At 38.6% G+C, this 23,073-nt stretch overlaps 1 protein-coding gene across 1 annotated transcript in view; it reads left to right on the forward strand.

Moving 5' to 3' along the window:
* SLC27A6 (solute carrier family 27 member 6) overlaps positions 1–18,320 on the forward strand; it is a 47,596-nt gene extending 29,276 nt beyond the window's left edge. Inside the window, exons 5-10 of the mRNA XM_069492578.1 lie at positions 3,112–3,306; positions 10,242–10,332; positions 12,300–12,495; positions 13,474–13,571; positions 14,688–14,818; positions 18,144–18,320. Of these exons, the coding sequence (XP_069348679.1) occupies positions 3,112–3,306; positions 10,242–10,332; positions 12,300–12,495; positions 13,474–13,571; positions 14,688–14,818; positions 18,144–18,320 (888 nt within the window). The remainder of the gene's footprint in view (positions 1–3,111; positions 3,307–10,241; positions 10,333–12,299; positions 12,496–13,473; positions 13,572–14,687; positions 14,819–18,143) is intronic.
* Positions 18,321–23,073: the final 4,753 nt, after the last annotated feature.

Here is a 23,073-nt window from a genome sequence, read left to right on the forward strand (position 1 = left end):
GACCCCTACCCTGGTCTGTGAGGGTCCTATTGCCCCACATCCTTGCTAACATTTTGGTGGAAATTTTTTGATGGAAAAGTTGCAGTGCTAAAGAAGAAATAGTTCGCTATTTTTGTAAATGTTTGTTACTCATAGCGCTTTGATTTGCATTTCTCCGATGACTAATGATGTTGAGAATAGGTTCATAAGCTTATTAGATGCTTGGATATTTTCTTTGAAAAGTCCCTGCTTAACAGTTTGTCAAGCAGTCCCTGAATGGCAGCACAGCCACGTGATCGGCTTGCCACACTCCCATGAAACCGGTTGGAAAGCACACGGTGAGCCCAGGTGGATCCCCACAGTTTATCCCTCGGCACAGCAGGCTCCTTTCGCGACAGTTCGGCATCCCCACGTGTCCCCTGGGGTCCAAGGTGGGCCGGTGGTTACTGTTGTCGCGCAGGTCTGCGCCTCAGCTGAGATCCGCCCTTAGGAACCTCCAGTCGTTTAAGGGGCTGCCGGCAGACCTGCCCTTTCTTTGTATCTGAGGAAGAGTAAATAAAAATACGTAAGCAAATATTCTCCCAGAGGAGGAGGGAAGGTAAACAAATTTTCTATTTCTAATTATTCTATTCTATCTTGAAAAGTAAATAAATTTTCTGTTACCCAAAAACTAGCTCTAGCTTCCAAGGCTGTTTGCTACACAAATATCCTTGAAAAGATAGTCTGATATAGATATAAACTGTATGGGTATAAACATATACATGTACATATTTATTATAGTTCTATGTATGCCTATGTACCTACAAACATATCTTACATAAATATACATATATCAGCCTATCATTTGTACATATATAATTTTTAATAATATAATGTATATGCTATTTGCTGTATAAACATCTTTGAAAAGACAGTCTGCTATCGTCAGATGCATAACAAATAATATTTCAATCAACAACAGACCACATATATGACAGTGGTCTCATAAGATTGTAATAGTGTATTTTTGCTGTACCTTTTCTATGTTTAGGTATGTTTAGATACACAAATACTCACCATTGTGTTACAATTTTCTGCAGTATTCAGTACAATAACATGGTGTACAGGTTTGTAGCCTAGGAGCAATAGTCTATACCATATAGCCCAGGTGCATACTAGGCTATGCCACCTAGGTTTGTGTAAGTACACGCTATGATGTTCACGCAAAACGCCTAAAGATGCATTTTTCAGACCATATCTCCATTAAAGATACATGACTGTATATATCATAATATATATGTATTAATATATATGTGTGTATGTATGTCATGAAGAATTATCTCCCAATAGACTTTTGCCTATTTTTCTGTATGGTATCTGCCTTTTTCTCATTAATTTTGAGAAACACACACACACAGAGGCACACACATACACATACATAAACACATAGATCATAGCTTTTCAATATTTCTTCTTTAACATAATAAATTTTCCTCAAAGCATTGCTTTTGCTGCATACTATGATTTTTATTATGTCTTATGTTTCTTATCATTCAGTTTCAAAATATTTTCTAATTTCCATTGTAATTTATTTTATTTTGATTTGTTTAAAATTGTGTTGATTATTATGCATACATTTGGAGATTTCTAGTTTTTGTAATTGGTTTCTGGTTTAATTTTATTGTGGTCAGAGAACATACTTTTGAGTAAAGTTTAATGCTTTGAATTTTGTTAAGACTTGCTGTAAGGCCCAACACGTGATTGTTCTATTTTGTTAATGTTTCATGGGCACTTGAAAAGAATGTGTGTTCTTCAGTGATTCATTATACTGTTCTGTGTACATAAATTAGGTCAAGTTGGTTATTTTTCTTTAAACTTCTATATTCTTATGATTCTTTTCCTGCTTATTCTATCAGTACTAAGAAAGATAAGTTAAAAATACATTTGTCTATTTCTCCTTTTAACTTTGTCAATTTTTGCTTTATATATTTGACTATGTTATTCAGTGAATAGAAATTTAGAGCTTGTATCTTTGTGGTGAATTGATCATTTTATTATTATTAATTGTTCTTTTTTATCTCCAGAAATGTAGACTTAACGTCTACTTTGTCTGAGGAAGGTTATGTTAGCTTCCTCTTGAGTGCTGGTTGCATGATAGATGTATCTTTTTCCATTCAACCTTCATTCATACCTTCATTCATACTTATCCATTCCATTCAGACCTTCAATTTTTGTGTCATCTAATCATTTACCATGACCATATTGATAATATATTTTTACTCTAAGTTTAGGTCAGTGTATAATTCATGTTAATTAACACAGTGCTTATTGAATATAGAACAAAGTATAATCCTATTTTTCCTTTAATTCTAAAATATGAACTAGAAATAAAAATATGAGAATATTGCACATTCTAAAACAATATTTACATATAGTTGTTACAATTTTTTTGTTTGTTTTGAGATGGGATTTCACTATTGTTGCCCAGGCTCAATTGTTGCCTCAAACTCCTGGGCTCAATGATCCTCCCACCTCAGCCTTCCCAGGAGCTGGAATTACAGGAATGTGCCACTGTGCTTGGCTTTTCATAGTATTTGACAGACAAATGTTACATTGATTCTATGGCCCCAATGTATTGTTTACTTTATGCTAGGCACTATGTATTACTGTACACTGCAGCATATAAGTGGAATAGGTTATTATCTTTTTTTTAAAGATGAATAAACTGAGAATCAAATTGGGAATCAACATCTTGTTCAAAATTATATCGCTAATAAATCATAGATCTGGGAGTATAAACTCAAGTATTTTTTTATAATATTTTATAATATTTTAAAGTAATGCTTTTATTCCTGGAAAATGCTTTCTTTCTTAACTGACATCTACCAAAAAAAGGCTTCAGTAATCTGGAATTTAGAATGAGCTTCTCCCCAGATATAGGGAAATACAAACTATCACCCTTGGCCAGTGTTAACTTTCACTAGCTGTTGGACACAGTTCTGCAACAGACTTATGTGATTTTTTTTTTACTCCCCTTCTATTATTGCATGCAACTTACTTCTAGGATATTTGTCATTTAAGTAATAATAATAAAAAAAACAAAAAGAATTGGGGACTGAAATTATTTACAAGTAAAACCTTTTCTTCTAACAGAGAGAAGGAGAGAAGGATCATCAGGTGCGTTTGGCGGTTGGAAATGGCATGCGGAGTGACGTATGGAGACAGTTTTTAGACAGATTTGGAAATATTAAGATGTGTGAACTTTACGGAGCTACTGAAGGAAACATTTATTTTATGAACCACACTGGGAAAATTGGATCAGTTGGGAGAACAAATTTCTTTTACAGAGTAAGTACAGTATTTTCTTGATGAAAGAAATACATCAAGGTCTGCTGACTCTCTTCTTTGTGCTTGTAAATCATGGTAAATATTATCACCTTTTTTTTTTTTAAGTTGAGAACTTCTATAAATAAAGTAGTGGCCTCTAGGTGAGAGATAGTGCTCTGGGTTATGCAAAATTCAGTCATCTCCCATGGTTTCCCTCTATAATATGGGGATAACAATGTCTAATTTTTGTTCAGTTTTTAAATGTAATGATATAATGTATTAATAGCAAGCATTAGTCCTGATATGTATTAATTTGATTCTTTCCATTTTCCTTGAGGACTTTCATTGCATTATTTCTACTTTTATCATTCATATCATTCAAAAATTCTGTATAGGTTTTTAATATATATATTTTCTTAAACTATTAATATTAATATGTCAAGATAACACTAAAATCCTAAAAGCAGCCAAAGAAACCACCTTTTTAGGAGTAAGAAACTAGTAGTTGATTCCTCAATAGCAACCACAGAAGACAAAAGACAGTGGACAAATATCTTCAACAAGCTTGGAGAAATAACTGTTAAACTGGAATTAAACTCACCAGTAATATTTCTTAAAGAATAAAGGTGAAAATAAAAATTTATAAAGCAAAATTGATATAACCTCAAGAGGAAACAAATCTTCAATAATGCAGAAAATTTGAATAATAAACAAACTACTGATCAGCATATAAAGGCCCCTGCATCTAACAACTTCAAAATACCCATTCTTTCATGCACTTATGAAATATTTTATAAAAATTACTGGGCCACTTAAGGGAATTCTAACAAATTTCAAAGGATCAAAGAAATATGGATTATGTTCTTTGACAACAGTTTGAGATAGAAATAATTTTTTTAAAAGACAACTGGATAATCTCCTATGTATTTGGAAATAAAACATTTCTAAATTGCCATGGGTTGAAGAAAAAAATCATAATAGAAATTAGAAGATATTATGAGCTCATAATAAAAATGTCACACTTAAAAACTTGTGGAATCAGCTAAGAACAGCTGAAAACTTATTGTATGCAGCTAAATATCCATATCTGTAAGTTAACTAAAAAAAACTAAAATTAGCTCAAAATAAAAGGAAGGAAATAATAAAGAGCAGAAATTAATGAAATAGAAAAGAAACATTCAGTGAGGAATATCAACAGAAATATAAATATAATATTTTTAAAAATAAAGAAAGGGATTCTGATTGATAGAGCACATAATATCAGAAATGGAAAAGGGGACATTGGTACAGATGCTTTAGACACTAAAACAATAAAATAGGATTTTATTTGAATTTTATGTAGTTTAATGAGTTGATTTTATTTAGTCGAATGAGTTCATATCAATAAAGTTGAAATTATGAGATTACCTGGACAATTTTCTAGAAAATACAATTGACCAATACTGACAAGAATTACCACACTAAATAAAATAAACATACCCAAAAATCTTACCGTAGCTCTAGATAGCTCCCCTGTTAAATGTCCTGAATATTCAAAGAGCAAATAACTCCAATCTTACAAACTCTTCCAGAGAATAGAAAAGGAGAGAAAACTTCCCGCTCACTGTTTGACTCCCAAACCTGACGTGACAGTACAAGAACAGAAGGTGACAGGCTGGTCCAGTCACAGACATGCGTGTATGGAGCAAGTCTGGGTGTTAATCCCTCTCTGCTCGGGTGCGTTTTCTCAGTGGCCTCGCTGTGCCCTGAGGAGGGCACTATACTGTGACATTGCTGTTGGTGTTTCCACAGGGCCATACTCAAGCTTTTGAAAAGAGCTCTGAGAATTCCGTAGTGCAAGCTTTGGTGCATCTGTATCACTTGCATTCCTAGCTGCTTTAGTTTTATAGGTGAAGATTTCTGCATAACAAACTTCCCTACATCAAAGAACACCTGGAAGCAACAAAAAACAAGTGTTTGGTTTTCTAGTCTGTGGTGATTTTTTGTTTTCAGTATCTGTAAGTAATTGACACACGTTTTTCATGCCACAGTGGTTTGCCTTTTTAGTTGAGCTGGGTACCCAAAGCTGGTGTAAATCACACTAATGTTCTAATTCTAAAGAAGGTGCAAACTGCTTTGATAATGCGTTCTTCTAAGATTTTGAGGGTCTAGTTGACATCTCAGAAATGTGCTTGTATTCTGAACAAAAGTATTTCGGGGAAATTTAGTACTGATATTGCCGGGTTTTTCATTGCATGCAGTTAATTTCTCACTTTCGTTGCACTGGTTCCATTACAAATTCGGTAATCACATTAAGCCCTCTTTGCGCAGCTGAATCATACTAAGTAACCATCCAGCGAAGCATGTGAAGATATATTTTGTATTACTGATTTGACTTCGTTATAATTTTCTAATGTTTTAAATTTCCTGTCAGACTGTGATAATACCAATAATGTCAAAAGTCATTGTTTTTGTCTCTGATTTATTAGGAAAACTTGGTTTTCAACTCAGTTTTCTTTTTCAGTTTGGAAATGAAAACATCATACCTAATACTAGACGTATGCTAGTCTGTCTTTTATCATTTTATTCACATGCTGTTTTGTTAGATGGCAGGTAATCGGAAAAATTTAAGTGGGGAGATTCGCCGAGTGTCTCTCAGAAATGTCAGCCCCATGCGAGCTGGCGCCTGCTGTCTCCCAGGGAAACCAGCTCCAGGCAGGAGGAAGATCAGGCGGCAGGGCAGAGTTCCTGTAGCCCAATGTCCTTTCCATGTGCTGCACTTGACCATTTACATGCCTAAAACCGAGGAGATGGTGTCCCACCTGTGCCCCCAAGGCAAACATTATAAACTTTTGGTGACAACGTATTTGAGAGACAAACCCAAGTAAAATTATGAGCTTCCTTCTCTTTCCTACAGTATTTTCACCTGGGGAAAATAATTATGAAGGGACAGATATGAAATTGATAGATGAAATAAAGCCTGAAAAAAGGAATAATCATCAATCTAAATAAAAGCAACTGAAAAAATATGAATTCACATCGAGATAATAAGTCCTCCGAAATGGCCAAGAAATGTTTAGAAAAACAAATTCCTGCAGGCTCAAAAAATTGCTATATTATTCTCTATAAAAATAAGAGCTCAAAGGAGAGGAAGGATCAAGGAAAATATAAATCAACAAAAGGAATCCAAAAGTAAGCGTGATCAACTCAAAGAGAAAAACAGAAGAAAAGATGAACATATTACAGAGATGAGGTCCACAGTGAAGGTCTCAGAAACCAGCAAAACCGTAAGCCCTGCAGGGAACAAGCTGGGTGGGGTTAAGGAGTCACACAAACACAATAAAAAGGATGAACAAATGATAATTAAAAATTAAGAAAAAGGGTTTTGAAAACATAGATGGTGATCTGACGTGCTTAATTGGTGTTCCTGCAGAAAAGGACAGATCAGAAAGAAAAATAATTATTTCAACCCTAACAAAAGAAAACCTCCTTAAAGTAAAGACTTGAATATTTAGCAAAAGAGCACACTATGGTCCTGCGAAAAAATATATGATACAAAATGATCATCGGAAAAATATATCCTGGTGAAATTAATGAACAAAAATTAAAGAACTATAAGCTGATGATGAGGCAGAAAAAGCAAAGAATGTATAAGACGTAACATAGGTGAAGATGGGAAGCATCTCGGGCATCTCTCAAAATAAAAACAAAACACTCAATACTAGGAAAAAAAAATGAGAGAAATGCCTTTACCTAACAATTTTAGTTATGGCTAAATTGCTTCTCAAGTATAAAGGTATCCAAGAGGTTTTCTCAAAATCTTAATAAATCAGAGAATATAATACCCACATATTTACAGGACTATAGTACTTCTTTATAAAATTCACCGAGAAATCCTGGTCGACCTGAAGATAAAACAGAACTTAGAAATGAAGGAATCACCTCCAGTTAAAAGGTTGATGGTGAACATTGTAACCATTTACATATAGAAGACTGAACAGCTCTGAATTATATTTACACAGGGAATAGAAATATAAAACTCAACAATATAAAAATAATATAACACTAAGAAACGGGAGTTTGGCGGGAGGAGAGGAGGAAGCATAAGTGGCCATTCATGGTGCTAAATCCGTGGACACACTGCAAAGGCAAAAGATAAGATTCATAAAAAGTCTCATTTTCTTAAACATTTTCATGAGTTTTTTTATTGTCTTAAAATTAGGCGTCTTTTAGGGACAAGGGAAGTTAGCCAACTGTGAAGTAAGGGGACAGTCTCCACAAGACCACCCTCACTTCTGATATCACTTGCAATTTGGGGAGTCCCTAAGACCACGCTTTGGTTTCATAATTTTCTAGGACTCACAGAACTCGCTGACAGCTGTTCCATTTGTGATTACAGCTTATGGCAGCTAAAGAATACAGGTTAAAATCAGCCCAGGAATGGGGCACACGAGGCAGAATCTAGGAGGGTGCCAGGGGTACAGCTCTGAGTTGTCCTTTCTTGGGGAGTCTGAACGTCATTACAGTCCTGGAACTGATGGGAGACAGGACACACGGAGTATTGCCTACTAGGGAAGCTCACCCGAGATTCTTGTCCAGAGTCTCTTTGGGGCTTGATCCTGCAGATCTGGTTGACTTCTATTTCCGGCCCCTCAGGAAGTCAAGCTGGGTGACCCAAAGCCCCTCCTCTACATAACATTGTTGGTGAGGCTCCGAGATCCTTTTCTAAATCATGTTGTTACTATCTGCTTGGCCCAAGGCCCTAAGACAAATACACTCCTATCAAAAATGACAACCCAAAGGCTTATACATTACCTCCCAGAAGATGAGCTGAGACCTGTTTCTAGCTAAAGTTAAATTCTTTACTACACAGGGACGGATATCTCAGTTCTAGGCCGAACTCTGCCACTACTAGACTTTGTAACTTTGACAAGTTACTTTCCTTGGGATTCAAAGTCTCCTTATGTATTAACTGAGGACACAATTTTGTGTTCCTTTTCCAACTCATAAACTTACAAACCTGAATATGCAAAGGCGCAGGAGGGTCTGTAGAGAAAGTCCCGGCCGATGGGCACAGCCGGGCGGGTGCGGATTGCAGGGTTGTGGGCAGCGCGCCCCTAGACGCCTGTGACCGGCCCGCCTGTGGCTGTGCTCGCGACACGGACACACGTCCATGGACGCGAACAGTTAGGGATCTTGAAGGTATGAAGTCCATTTTTTATATGTGTCACTATAATGCAGCCATTTTTGTGATCTCATAGGGACCTCTTGAAGGCAGGAAGAAGGGAAATCCGTCTAGCTGAGGAGTAATGCTCTGATCCAGACTCCTAGAGATGCTGTGACATATTTAATTTCATTTGAGTTATAAAATTATTCAGTTTTTGACCACCAAGTTCCCTATATCTGGTGACAGACACACTGCACAGTAACCGAGTGCGGAATGACTCTCACCCACGTACGTGGGGTGACACTAACGCTGGTGGCGCGGGCTGTGTGACCAGATGAAGCAGGTCAGCACAGAGAGAAGGCAGGGTGAGGACAGGGCAGTGTCCTCCTCCGGCCGAGATGAGAGAGGCAGTTCCTGAACTTCTGGAATCTTTCTTTCTACTAGTCCTTAGGCAAGTGGCCATGTCCTGTTATCCGGTTATAGACAGAGACAGACCAACAAGGTGTCAGCTTGCATTTTAATAAAGAATTTTTATGTCTAGAATAACAATGCATTTGCTTCATTGCCTCTTGCATTGGCCCTAATCTTAAAATGGGATACTATTAGTTTCTACCCCACAGAGTGTTTTGGTGATTAAGTTAAATGTAGCTCTTAAGCTCTTAGCACAGTGTCTGGCATACAGTAAGTGCTCAATCAATGCTAGTTGCTCTCATTCGTATTTTAATTCAAATTGTGATTCTAGTTTCATGCTGATTGACTAATATTAAAAACCATAAATTTTATGCTTAATTTTTGATAATAAATAATACTAACACATTTATCTCACTAATGTTATTCATCTTTCCCACTTACTTGCTCTATTAATAGATTTGTTCATTTCTCTCCTCCCCCTCTCTCTTCTCTCTCTCTCTTTTTCCTTCCCTCCCTCTCTCTGCTATTTGTCCTTTCTTATTATTTTCTTTCACTTAATTTTATTACCTTTATGTTAGTTTACTATTTTCTAATTTAGCTTAGTAAGATCATAGGTTTCATTGGTGAGTGAAACCTCAGTTTTCTTATAGAAAAAGTGAGGGGGTTGAACTAAACCCAACCTGCAGTTCTTCCCCAGGGTCAAAACTTAGTGGATATGTGAGTCTCCATGATATGGTAATAATATGGACATTACAGGGGCAGGGGAGCTGGAAATACTTGTGATGGAGGGGACAGCTGATTAGCTTGGTTGCCAGCACAATGAGGATGTTCTAACAAATCTGTCATCTTACACCACAACGGTGTAGAGAAGTACTCAACGTTAGTTTAAGGGCGTTAAAGTGAAAAACCCAGGGGAAAAGGCCAAAGTAGTTTTCAAGTAACTGCTCTTTTTAGGCATTTGGTCACTTTTCTAGAGACTATGAGGAAAAAATGAGCAACAAAATCTTTGCATTCACATAACTTACATTTTAGTTCTGTTAAAACTTTCTATTTCAGGGGTGACTGCAAAAATGGTCCTCTTACCTGTAGTTAGTAGAGCTTGAAACTGAATGCCTGGATTGTTTCTGTGTCTTGGCATCATTCATTCACGATTAAAATTAGTAGTGTTTGGCTAAGGGAAAGTGCAACACAATAGAAATGAAATTAAATGCCAGTAAGTGAATGCTGTTCACTGATACCTTCAGTTTTGATTTTCAAATAATTTGTTTAATTTTGTATCAATAAAAGTTACTTGTTTTAATAAATCCATATTCTATTTATTTCAATCAAGCATAAAATCTATTCCCAGTAGATGTCATTACACAAATAACCAAATGCTTATTTAATTTTGTTTCTCCAGCTTTTTTTCAAATTTGAATTGATAAAGTATGATTTTCAGAAAGATGAACCCATGAGAAATGAACAGAATTGGTGTAGTTGTGTGAAAAAAGGTAAGACTTGTATTTAAAGACGTCTCTTCAAATGAAGTTTCTGCACTTCCATCTAGTGTTGTCCCTCAGCATCCTCAGAGCGATTGGCTCCAGGACCCCTGGTGGATATCAAAATCCACAGATGCTCAAGTTTCTTGTATAAAAGGGTGTAGTGTTTACATATAATCTACACACATCCTCCCAAATACTTTAAACAGATTACTTGTAATACCTAATATAATGTAAATGATATGTAAGCAGTTGTACTGTATTTTTAAATTCATTTTATTTTTTATTATTGTATTGTTTTTTAATTGTTTTTGCCAAATATTTTGGATCCACATTTGGTTGAATCCATGGATGCAGAACTGCAGATACCAAGGGCTGACTATAATACTGAATTAGTAGTAGTAGTATTTGATGAATAAAAATGACTAGGTCCACTATGTAATTTGACTTTTTTGAATTTTGGTACAAGTGGAATTATTAGGTGTTAAGAGCCCCAACTGGGTCACTAAGATGGTAAATTGTTAAAATTGAACAGTGGTTACTATTTGGCTCATATTTTCCTTAATCTACCACTTCTATTTTGTAACAATGGCATATGTCTAATGTCCTATGTCACCAAACTATAATACAAAAATGAATGAATTAATTTATAATTCTGTGTATAGTAGAAAGTCAGGCCAACTTGAATTTAAACCTAGGCTCTGACACTTAGAAACTGTGCAACTTTGGGCAAGTTAGTCAACCTGAGTCTCATTTTCTTCATACATAAAGAAGAGATGGCAATATTTATTTTGTGAGGTTATCATTGACAATTAAATGAGATGTATGTAAATTCCTACAGGGCCTGGCATGGGACTTGTTTCCTTTCTCCTTCTCTTCTGTCTCTCATTCCCCTCCCCTACCAAGATAGATTTTCTTACAATTTTGGGTTAGAAATTTCAATAAAAGCACGTGCCTCTAGTAACTTGCTGCTGTGTATAATCAAACTAGGAAATAAAATGTAGAGATGTACACTTAGAGTTCCAGTTGGAATAAATCCAGCCAAAATTACTGTTTACTGCCTCTGCATTTGTTTAAACTACATTTCAGAGATAACTTTACTTCAAATGTGAAGATTAAGGTTGCAGACCTGTTTTTATTTTCTGGTAGCTGAAAGATTGAAAAAAAATTACAAGCTTTATCTATCAAAAAACAAATCTCCCAAATCTCTGTATTGTAACCCTGAGGGCTTTTAGCAAGTATCTTTCCCTAATTCTACTCTGTGGATACTGTCCAAGAAAAAAGCACTTTCTGAAGAGATTACAAAGAACTTAAACACACTTTTCTAGTGTTTTATTTATTACAATTACAATAATATCTGATTTGGAACTTGAATCTCAGAACTGTGCTTATATAGCCTCAGAGTTTCTTAAAAAGCCAGTTGACCCCAAATATCTGCTTTACTATTTTGGAATTCTCATTATGAGCTAGTCAATATTTTTATTTCCATTAAGGCCTTATGTCTTCACAGTGTAAATTATTTCTAGACAGGAAACATATGAATAAACTATGACCTATTTAAATATTTGGAATCATTAATCAGAGAAGAAACTGTCACCTGTGTTCTGAAGACAAAAAACAAAGAACGTAAATTTTAAGAGAGATGTAAGATTCTTAAAAATTGAAGTAAAGGGCACCCAGACTAACAGGATGCCATTGATCTATCCACCCAGGGAGCAAAAGAAATTTAATGCATCTTTTCTTTCATTCAGTTCCCTTTTGGTTGGTTTTTCCAAAGTAGTTTGTGTTTGTGGTAATTTGTAAAAGGATGCACTAGATGTAGGCACCAAGAGTAAGTGATGTCGAATCTAGAAACACATTCAGAGGAAGGTGAGATGGCAATATCGGTTGTGTTGGCCAGATATAATTTAGATGTGTGCAGGGCGTGTGTAACAATAATTGTAATCAGATAACTGCAAAGATGCCCTTCTCTGTTGCAGGAGAACCCGGACTTCTCATTTCTCCAGTGAATGCAAAGCATCCCTTTTTTGGTTATGCTGGGTCTTATGAGCACACAAAAAACAAATTGCTTTTTGATGTTTTTAAGAAGGGAGATGTTTACTTTAACACAGGAGACTTGATGGTCCAAGATCAGAATTTCCTTTATTTTTGGGACCGTATCGGAGATACTTTCAGGTATGGAATATCATGGGATGCACAGCTTGTTCCGTAAGTGTGAACCCTGCTCCTATGGAAACATCAGAGACCACATGCTCTTTAGCTTTCAGGGTGGCAGAGCCTTTTTATCTCCATAATGTTTTCTCATTTAAAAATTTAGTGGCCATCTCTTTCTAGATTGAACTACAAGTTAAACTTTGATGTAAAATGTTATAATTATTTTAATGAGCCAGTTTAGTTCAAATCAGTGTTTTCCTTTTTTAGGTTATAAAACTGGCAGACAGATGAGAAGTCTAAATGGTGGGGTTAAAACAGAAAACCAGTTTAGTCAAATATGGTCTAATTCTTAACCTAATGATAAAAAATTAGAACAGCAAAATTCCCCTTTGTTACATTTTTAAAAATTCTCCAAGATTATTTTAGGCCTATGAAATTATTTCACTTTACTAGCCAATGACTAAGTAAAGCATTCAACAAATGCTTGAATGAATAAGTTACTTCCTATGCCCTTTTCTTCTTGTACTATACTCTAAACTCACTTTATGCAAATTATGTTAATTAAAATAAAATATTTATATGCATTAAAGGAGCCAAAGGGTTTAATACCTAGAAATTAAAGTGGGTGAGTATACTGAAAGACAACTGTAGCTTTACTTTCTTCAGAAACAGGGAATGATTTGCACTTAATTGTTGTTACTTTACAAAATAAAGATTTTTGCAATGATAATCCTTATCACTATTTTCATGTGTATTATAAAACATTTTACTGTAAGCAATTTATATTAATGAGATATAAAGTCATTTTAACTGAAAAACAGTGCTGATTCTGTTGAATTACTGACAATGTACTTCCTTAGAAATATCTTTCATTTTGAAAACTACAGTTAGTATTGATCATTCGATGCTTGGAGGAGCCAAATGCAAGACATTAAAACTAAAACTGGATGTCTAGTTCTTCAAATACGGTACACTAACTGGAATTTGTTTTTCATTTAGATGGAAAGGAGAAAATGTTTCAACCACAGAGGTTGCAATTGTTATTGGAATGTTGGATTTCATACAAGAAACAAACGTCTATGGTGTGGCCGTGTCAGGTATAAATATATTTCAGATTTTGGAACAATGCTCAAGATAGAATGTGATACTATTCTTTAGTTTTATAGGAATCTTACTAATTCAACATTTTAATTTTTATGTATTAAGATAAACATCTTAGTCCTGTCTTGGCAGATAATGCCCTTGACCAAGCTAACAAACCTCATGGTCACATCAGGGGAAAGGTACCAAGTGAATTTTAATGCCTGTGTTTATTTTTAAGCAGAGCTTGAAAACTCTGGTCAGTGACTCACTGCTTGAAAATTGTTATAGCTTTTCCATAGTCTGTTATCTTGCTCTTTATGACTAGAGTTTGTACATACCACCAAACAGGAAGGTGTTCTACATTAAATGTTTAATAAAACTGACTTGTACTTAAGGTGGGTCTTTTTAAAAACATTATTTAAATTTTTTTCCTCATTATTTTTATAAATACACATATGAGGATCATCTCATGACATTGAACATAGCACAGAAAAGTGACTAATTTGAAGTCACAGGACAGCCATTCTCCATTTTCCAGCTGACACTTGTAAGTGCAGGGGACATCAGGGGTGGGAGTGTTTGGGTAGGAGAGCAGAGGAAGGGAATGGTTATTGAATATTAGAGAAAGGTTCCAGAATGTTCTGATCCCCTGTAAAGATCCATAGGATCTTTATGTTCTGATCCATAGCAGTCAATGAGCTGTGGAATTAATTATGGAAATACTGGTTTCTAGTTTCTTTACTTAAAAATATACCCTTTAATTTTTTTGCATTAATGCTTAAAATGTACATTTCTACATTTGCCTTTAAATAAATGTTTCCTTTCTTAATATTTGTGTAGTGGTGTTAGGATACAAATTATAGGGAACTTACAGTGTTTTCCATTCCATCTATTTTATTTCTGTAGTGTAGACAATTAGGAATAGACTGTGGTCTTCCCTATTCTTGACGTGTTTCTAGAGAGTAAATAACATGCTCAGGGAAGGACACAGAGCCCTTGATGCCACATTGCCTTGTTATCACCACGACAGGGTCAATGTCGCTGTAACGATCAGTAGGTAAGTAACAGAATTGATTTTAAAAAATTAATCTAGTACTTACATGATTGACTCTATTTCAAACTTTTTTCAGGTTATGAAGGAAGAGCAGGAATGGCTTCTATTATTTTAAAACCAAATAAGTCTTTAGATTTGAAAAAAGTTTATGAACAAGTTGTAGCATCTCTACCAGCTTATGCCTGCCCAAGATTTTTAAGAATTCAGGTAATTTTACTGTTTGAATTTACTATCAAGTTTAAGACCAGGAAACCAGGAGGTAGTTTCATTGTAAAATAATATTGTATGCTTTAGATATGTGTATTTTATTTGTATTAGAAAATTTCAGGAGTAGTGAGAAGCACCAGGGTGTCGAGTTGATGCTGACTGATGCCATGTTTGATGCCTAATTATAGAGGGAGCGTGATGAAATGCTAGGACATATTTATCTTTGTCCTGATTATAGAATGGCTCTGTTCCTCTTCAGTCAGGACCTCAGAGCAAAATGTCCCAGTGATAGCGGCAAGCCAACACCATGTCTCACATATACCTTGTGGAGACATTTGGTGCTAAATGCCTAGAATGATCAAGTAGACATCTAGGAGTCTGTGGGTCGTGTGCAAAACCTGGAGGCAGGTGGCTTTAAGCAACTCTGTTTTTAATTTTATTGTCATTCTACTCAACCTCTCCCTCACCCGGACCTTGTATTTTGGGGAATTCTAAGTGTAATTATTTTTGGGTGAAGCTCTGTCTTGTTAGGTTGCTAGTATAAAGTACAGTGAAAAGAAAACAAATTTACTCAACTACTGGGTAACTTTACTTACTGATCATCTCTTAACATCCAATCACGTAGACTTATTCTGAAGATATTTGATATATCACTATTAGATCCCTAATGGAGCAATAGACTGCGTCATATTCTGTTTTAAAGCATTTACCAACCAGGCAATCCTCCTAGCAAAGTCACTACTTGTCCAATGAGACACATCATCTGAACTATCAGAAAATTAATATTTCATTTGCATTTTTTACTTTTCAGAGTTTTTACATACATTCTCAGATTATTTTCATAGTAATCCTCTGTAATACTAAAGATAAGTAAATATGAAGCAGAAGTAATATATTTTAATTGAAACTTTTATAGAAATGACTATAGATTTACATACAGTTATAAGAAATAACAGAGAGAGATCCTGTGTGTCCTTTACCCAGTTTTCCCCAAGGATAAAATTTTGCAAATCTATCACAATGAGGATATTAACATAATCTACCCATCTTATTAAAATTTCTCCTGTTTTACTTGCACTCATGTGTGTGTATTTTCCATATACTTTATCACCCGTGTAGCTTCATGCATCCATGACCCCAGTAAGCATATGAACATTCCAACACCACAAGGATCCCTCACGTTGCCCTTTTCTACCCACAGCCACCTCCCTCCCATCCCTCCTGACCCTACCCCATAGGTAATATATTTTGATGGAATAGAAAGTTGATACAGCAAATAATATTTTCCCCCTATGGCTACTTAAAATTCACTTTCATTAAGCTGAAGAAAATATTTTGCCATAGGACTACTCTAGAAGACTAGATTAACCTTGAAAAAATTTAGAAAATATTTCAGGATTATTAAACACCTAAAAAGAACGTGGACCATGACTGTTATGTTTATTACAGTATTTCTACAGTTAGCACAAAGCCTGACATTTGTTTAATAACTGTGTTATAATAATAAATGATCTGATAGAAGGAATGCAAAAGTAAAAGTTACTTCTAACAAAATGAGTAAAACTGTCTTATTAAAATTCCATTTAGTGCAAATTAAAAAAAGAACCTTTTTGTCAGTAATGTATAAAAAAATTTTAAATATGATAATAGCATAGCCGGAATAAAACTAACTTTGTCCTTTCGTTCTGTTTGTGGAGACGTAAGTTGTTATAACCTCTCAGAAAACAATTTGGTAATATATGATCAGATCCCTAAGAGTTTGCATATGTTTTGACTTACTAATTTCACTTTCAGAAATTTGTCCTTAGGCAGTAATCAAAGATGCATCAATATTATATATGAAGATATTCTTCAAAGTATTATTTGTGGTAATAAAAGTTTTGATATTCTCTATAAGTTCAAGAATAAGGGCAAGATTACTTAAAATATAATTAAATGAGACCTTATAAAACCATTTTTAAAAGTGCTATTTTGAAGAAAATTATAAGACCTAGGAAAATATACTTTGTATAATATTAAGTTTAAAAATAGCAGAACACCAAATTGTGTAAATACAGTAAGCTTCTAATTTTTTAAAAAAGAGAAAAAGGACATGTGTGCCTGCACAGCCACCTCTGATTCTGTGATGACCGATGACCGTGTTGGGGCCAGGAGCTGTGGGGGGAGGAGGGAGGAGGTCAGGTCAGGGAGGGGGGCTCATAGCGAAGTTGACTGGAATTAGTCCAGAAGGATGAATGGAAATAGCCAGGTCACTCAGAATTTTATGTGGGTCCCTCCATGTCATCCCATTTAAACAGGTTGTTTTTCTGTCTCTGAAACTCCCTCCCACAAAGAAATACACTGTCTCCTTTAAATACCTTAAAGCAGAGATTCTTAAACTTTCTAGACTGGTGGTCTCTTTAGTGTCTCAGTAATTTTTTTCATAGCACTCCTGGGTCAAAACAATACCTAAACCTTTGTTTATTCACTAGTTAAATCAAAATAAATAAGTAAGTATTTAGGTTTAACAAATTAGTAGCCATTTGAAAAAATAATGCATATCAATCAAAAGGAAAAATACTTTTGTTTCGTTTGCAAATGACCACAGTCGCTTCCTAAGGAGAGATGTAAGCTGGGCATTGTGCAGCTCTTCCTCAACTTGGTTCCATGTTCCAGCATGATTTTTGGCTGTACTTGCTTTTTATCACAGCAACCACCAAAACCCCATTTTGCAAAGATACGGCATCATTGAAAGAAAAGTATCATAAACTACTTTGAAACTATAAACTACCTTGAATTTGTGAGTGGTGACCAACAGATATCACTGGGTTTCCCTTGAAAACTTAATATATTCTGTGAGGCTGCTGGAAATTCACTGAGATGCCACAAGTTTGGGGACCCAGGTTTTAGGGTATCCTGTATCCCCTGTGGTTCTTGTAGTATTCTACCTCGTGTAATAGATTTGTGTATACTTGTAGAAATTGCTTTTATCTCCTTAGTGTCTCATAGCATTCTCTATAGATAATATTGAATTGGTATTGAATCAAAGAGATAGCCTATGTGTTTTAGACCTACTTATAATCAGTTTATTGATTATGTTCATAATTCTTATATATTGAATGAGTTAAAATTTGAGTAAAGTTTACAGGTAAATCAAACTAAAGACTTAAATATGCTACAAGGTGATTTTTTATTTCTAATGTTTTTAGTAGTAAATGTAGAGAAGATTATTAGATATAAAATGTTATTGTTAAATATATTTATAGTGTTAAATATTTTCATTACATATAATAGCTCTTACAGATAATATTAAATGCATCCACTCATCTTAGTAATTGTTTTATAGGAAAAAATGGAAATGACAGGGACATTCAAACTACAGAAGTATCAATTGGTGGAAGATGGATTTAACCCACTGAAAATTTCTGATCCACTTTACTTCATGGATAACTTGGAAAAGTCTTATGTTCCATTGACCAAGGAAATTTGTGATCAAATAATGTCAGGGGAGATAAAGCTTTAAGATTTTGTCCAGTGATATTTTCATACACTTTCCTAGGAAGAGTGAGAGGAGAGTATGGTATTCTTCATTATGCAATGGGGAAAGGGAACTAACATTAATTAAGTATGTGGTATATTTCCTTAATATAGAAGAGAATGTCTTTAATCAAGTAAAACTTTAATTTGTTTTAATTGACACAAACTTTAATTGATTATTGTTTTTACCCATTTGGGGATTCAGGGCATAACTAAATATTTGTCTTAAAGATTTTAAATAATGAATAAGTGGCTAACAGACAGTAAAAATGTTTTTTCTAATATGTAAAATTTCTAGTTTTGAATAAATGGTTAAATTTTATAGAAATATTATATTTTTATGCATCCTGTCCTATAACTCAATAAAGTGATCTTCATTAGTATGTGTTTTGAGTTTTTGTTCTGATGTTTTTTTACTATAAATTTCCAAAGGAACTGACTAAATGCACCCACACTCATATCTCCTTTATTTTAAACTCACATTAAGATGATTGATAGAAGAAATATAAAAATTTGAAGCAGCACAGCAGAAATCTGGTAAGCTCAAAGCATTTAGGAATTTTTGAAGATATATAAATGGGATCAAATTGACAATAAAACCAACAGAGCTGTTGTAGACACTAATACCACAGGGAAAGAATAGAATAGGACCCTGGTATTATCACCAAGATCAGAGTCAGAAAAGCCTTCGAGTTTGAACAGGTTTGTGAGTAGTTAACTGGGAAATTTATTGCAAGGGTAGTCTAATGAGCACAGCTGTACTTACCCCAAGCTGGAAGCAGCGGACTCCAGGTGTCTCTTTCAAGCTAGAAACTCAAAAACTGTTGCGGCCCAACCAAGTTCGTTCTCCGCTACCGAGGAGGAAGCCAAGCCGCCCAGACAGCAGGGTTTAGGCAGAGAGTTTATTCTGCATGGTGCTAAGTGGGGAGACAGGAGAATTTCTCAACTCCGCCTCCCTGAGAACTTGGGAGACAGGGTTTTTAAGGATAGTTTGACAGGCAAGGGGTCAGGCAATTAGGTTTGTTAATTGGGGCAAAGTTATAAGGGTGTAGAAATCATCTTGTGTTGTTTCATCGTGCAGGTATCTAAACTATCTGGCCAACACAGCCGATATTGCCATCTCACTTCCTCTGAATGTGTTTCTAGATTCGACATCACTTACTCTTGGTGCCTACATCTAGTGCATCCTTTTACAGATTACCACACGCACAAACTACTTTGAAAAGACCAACCGAAAGGGAACTGAATGGAAAGAAAAGATGCATTACATTTCTTTTGCTCCCTGGGTGGGTAGATCAATGGCTGTTTGTGGTGTCCACGGAGCAAGAATGGGCCGGTCCTGTGGGAAGGTGAGAGCTGGTGGACAGCTGCGGTGGGCTGGCAGAGGGCTTGCAGACCTCTCAAATTCCGGAGACAAGATTAATGTACCCTGTGTCCGTGAGGGGTCCCTTCCCAGCAGGCTCTGGCTGGCTGCAGACTGGTGCAGGTGTGGAAGATTATACCAACTTCTCTTTGATTTTTCTTTAAAAAAACAAACAGGGAATGACAGCTAAAACAAGAACCTTATTAGTGGGCAGGCAAGAACTGTCTTCCGGTAAAGGGAAGCTATGGCCCTTTCCAAGGTTAGACCTCCACGAGCCCGGCTGCAGCGGAGCCAGAGGGAGACTGAGGGGAGGGCTGGGCAGGGCGGCCCTGGGGTCTCTGTGCGCGGGGTCCCTCAGGGGCTATCTCTGGGGTCTCTGTGCGCGGGGGAGGGGGACTCTCAGGGGCTATCTCTGGGGTCTCTGTGCGCGGGGTCCCTCAGGGGCTATCTCTGGGGTCTCTGTGCGCGGGGTCCCTCAGGGGCTATCTCTGGGGTCTCTGTGCGCGGGGTCCCTCAGGGGCTATCTCTGGGGTCTCTGTGCGCGGGGTCCCTCAGGGGCTATCTCTGGGGTCTCTGTGCGCGGGGGGGGACTCTCAGGGGCTATCTCTGGGGTCTCTGCGCGGGGGGGGACTCTCAGGGGCTATCTCTGGGGTCTCTGTGCGCGGGGGAGGGGGACTCTCAGGGGCTATCTCTGGGGTCTCTGTGCGCGGGGGGGGGACTCTCAGGGGCTATCTCTGGGGTCTCTGCGCGGGGGGGGGACTCTCAGGGGCTATCTCTGGGGTCTCTGTGCGCGGGGGGGGGACTCTCAGGGGCTATCTCTGGGGTCTCTGTGCGCGGGGGGGGGACTCTCAGGGGCTATCTCTGGGGTCTCTGTGCGCGGGGGGGGGGACTCTCAGGGGCTATCTCTGGGGTCTCTGCGCGGGGGGGGGACTCTCAGGGGCTATCTCTGGGGTCTCTGCGCGGGGGGGGGGACTCTCAGGGGCTATCTCTGGGGTCTCTGTGCGCGGGGGGGAGGGGACTCTCAGGGGCTATCTCTGGGGTCTCTGTGCGCGGGGCCTCAGCGGGGTGGGGGCGAAGCGCAGCTTTCGGTGTCGCTGCCCTTGGCATGTGCCCCAGGCGGCCAGTGTCAGCCGCCACCCCAGGTCGCGCTCCGCGGCCCCCACGTGTCACACACGGGCTGAGGAAGCTGTGGGCCGGAGCAAGCGCAGCCCGTAGCCTGGCCCTCACACGGTGTTGTGTCTTTGATTCTGAACATGTATTTTGTTGTTTTTGTTTTGGGGGGTGGTGGTGGTTTGTTTTAAACTGACCGCTTGGAAGAAATGCCTCGGCTATCCGCGGTTTTCATGCCCTGTCCCTGCCCCCACCAGTTTTGCCGGGGTGTTGCCTCTCCGCAGCCTGTGGCAAGAGTCTGCGCGGCCCGGGCAGGAGGGAAGCAGCCGTCCAGGAGGCCCAGCGCATCCTTATGGCGGTTGTCTGGCTTCAGGCAGGCTTTGCGTTTTAACCGGAATAATCTGGATGGAAAAAGCAAACAGCTGTAGTAACATTCCCTGCCCAGCTCTGTTCATATGAGGAGTTGGTTCTTGCCCTACTCTCGAACGTGGTTATTCAGACAAAGCATCGACGTTATGGTAAGAAAGAAAGAAAGATAGATGTATATTTCCAAAAACAGACAAATCTAAGGCTGTGAGGTAAAGGAGTATCTGTGTTTGGGTCGCACAAAACCAAATCCGTGCTGGACAAGGTGAGGTCCCTGTGTGGTGACATTTGGATGCCATGTGCCTCTGTCCCTTGTGTGTGAGCCCCGAGCCCTGTTTTCCGGTGCAGATCCTTTGAGTGGCAGCGTCCTGCTCACGAGAACCCCGTGTCCGGAGCACGGAGGGTCCGCCAAGGTAATTTACTGTGTGCTTTTACTGTTTACTGGACAAAAGTCTGACTGCGTACTCGGCTGTACTCGGTGGCATGTTCGTGGCGGTCCCCTGTGTTTGCCGGAGACACTCGAGTAGAGCTTTCCCCGCTCATCACCTCCCTGCCCCGGCCCTCAGCGTCAGCTCTCGGGAGTGTCCGCAGCCCCTTGCGACAGAAGACAAAGATGGAATTTCAGCCAGAACTTTGATTGGATCTTCAGTCCACGAGCTTGGACCAGCTGCGGCCCCGACGTCAGCCCTGTGCGGAGCTGCCGGAGGCGGCTTTGGCAGACGCCGCGGCACCGCAGGGCCTGCTTCCCCCTCCGAGCCGTGCGCAGGGCGCGCTGGTGTGTGGCCGGGGCTGGCTGCAGTGTCAGCGGCCTGCACGTGCCTTTCCCGCCACCATTTCTAAAATCCCAAATCACCCACCGAAGTGTCTCAAAGAAAACAAGTTTAACCCAAATGAATCCTCCTTCAGTTAACTGAGCAAATGGGTGAATTCTGCCCCTCTCGAGTGTCTTCCCCCAGTCAGAGTGGGAAACTGTTCCCAGCGTTAACTGTTGGATTCACTGCAGCATCCTGCCCTGAAGGCACAAGGCAAAAATGCAGCCTGCGAAGCTGGACTTGATTCCCAGGTCACATCCTGGCTCCTGCTGCGAGGGGCTACCCTGCTCCAACACAGAGAAGGAAATAGAGAATTGAAGGAATAGTTAGGGGGGCAGGGAGATTTGATTGACTCCGTTTTTAGGTGAATGAACAGGCAAGGTTAGCAGCGGGTCTGGTGCTGGAGTCACATTTGCAAGTGCGGTCATATCCCTGCAGGAGGCACGGCAGCATTTGTCAGTCATTGTGAATATGTGTATTTTAAGCAATAAGATTCAGCTAGTCAGATTCCCCTGGGCAGTGTCAGGGACACATCTCCCATGCTCTGATTGTTTTGAAGACAGAGTGGCTCTAACCGCTGTGGAAAGCCCAAACAGGCGGTGCGGTGGCTCATGCCAATCATCCCAGCACTTACAGAAGGCTGAGGCGGGAGGATCACTTGAGCCCAGGAGTCTGAGACCAGCCTGGGCAACAGAGGGGTCCCCACATGAAGAACTAGCGAAAAGAGCCTGGGGCAGCCACAGCCACTGAAGAGTGAGTGACAGTCTTCCAGAAAGGAGAGAACCAGAGAGGTAGCCTTCAATTTCTGTGGATAAATTTTTCCTGTCTCTCTGGCTGATGTTTGATTACTCATGCGTGAGGCAGACTTCAAGTAGCCCCGTCCAGGTTAAAGCCCAGTGAAGACACCACAGGCACCGCGGGGCCTGCCTCGCCCTGCTGCGTCCAGTGAGTGCAAGAAGGCTGCCGTGTGGCCGTGGTCGGCTGCGGGCGTCAGCAGCCCTCAGGCTAAAGGATCTGGTCTGAGATTTGAGCTGCCGAGAAAAAATTTACAGCTTGAGTCCAGTCACTTTACTTGCCTGCTAAAACAA

This window comes from Eulemur rufifrons, chromosome 17, assembly GCF_041146395.1.
Source record: "Eulemur rufifrons isolate Redbay chromosome 17, OSU_ERuf_1, whole genome shotgun sequence".
NCBI lineage: Eukaryota > Metazoa > Chordata > Mammalia > Primates > Lemuridae > Eulemur > Eulemur rufifrons.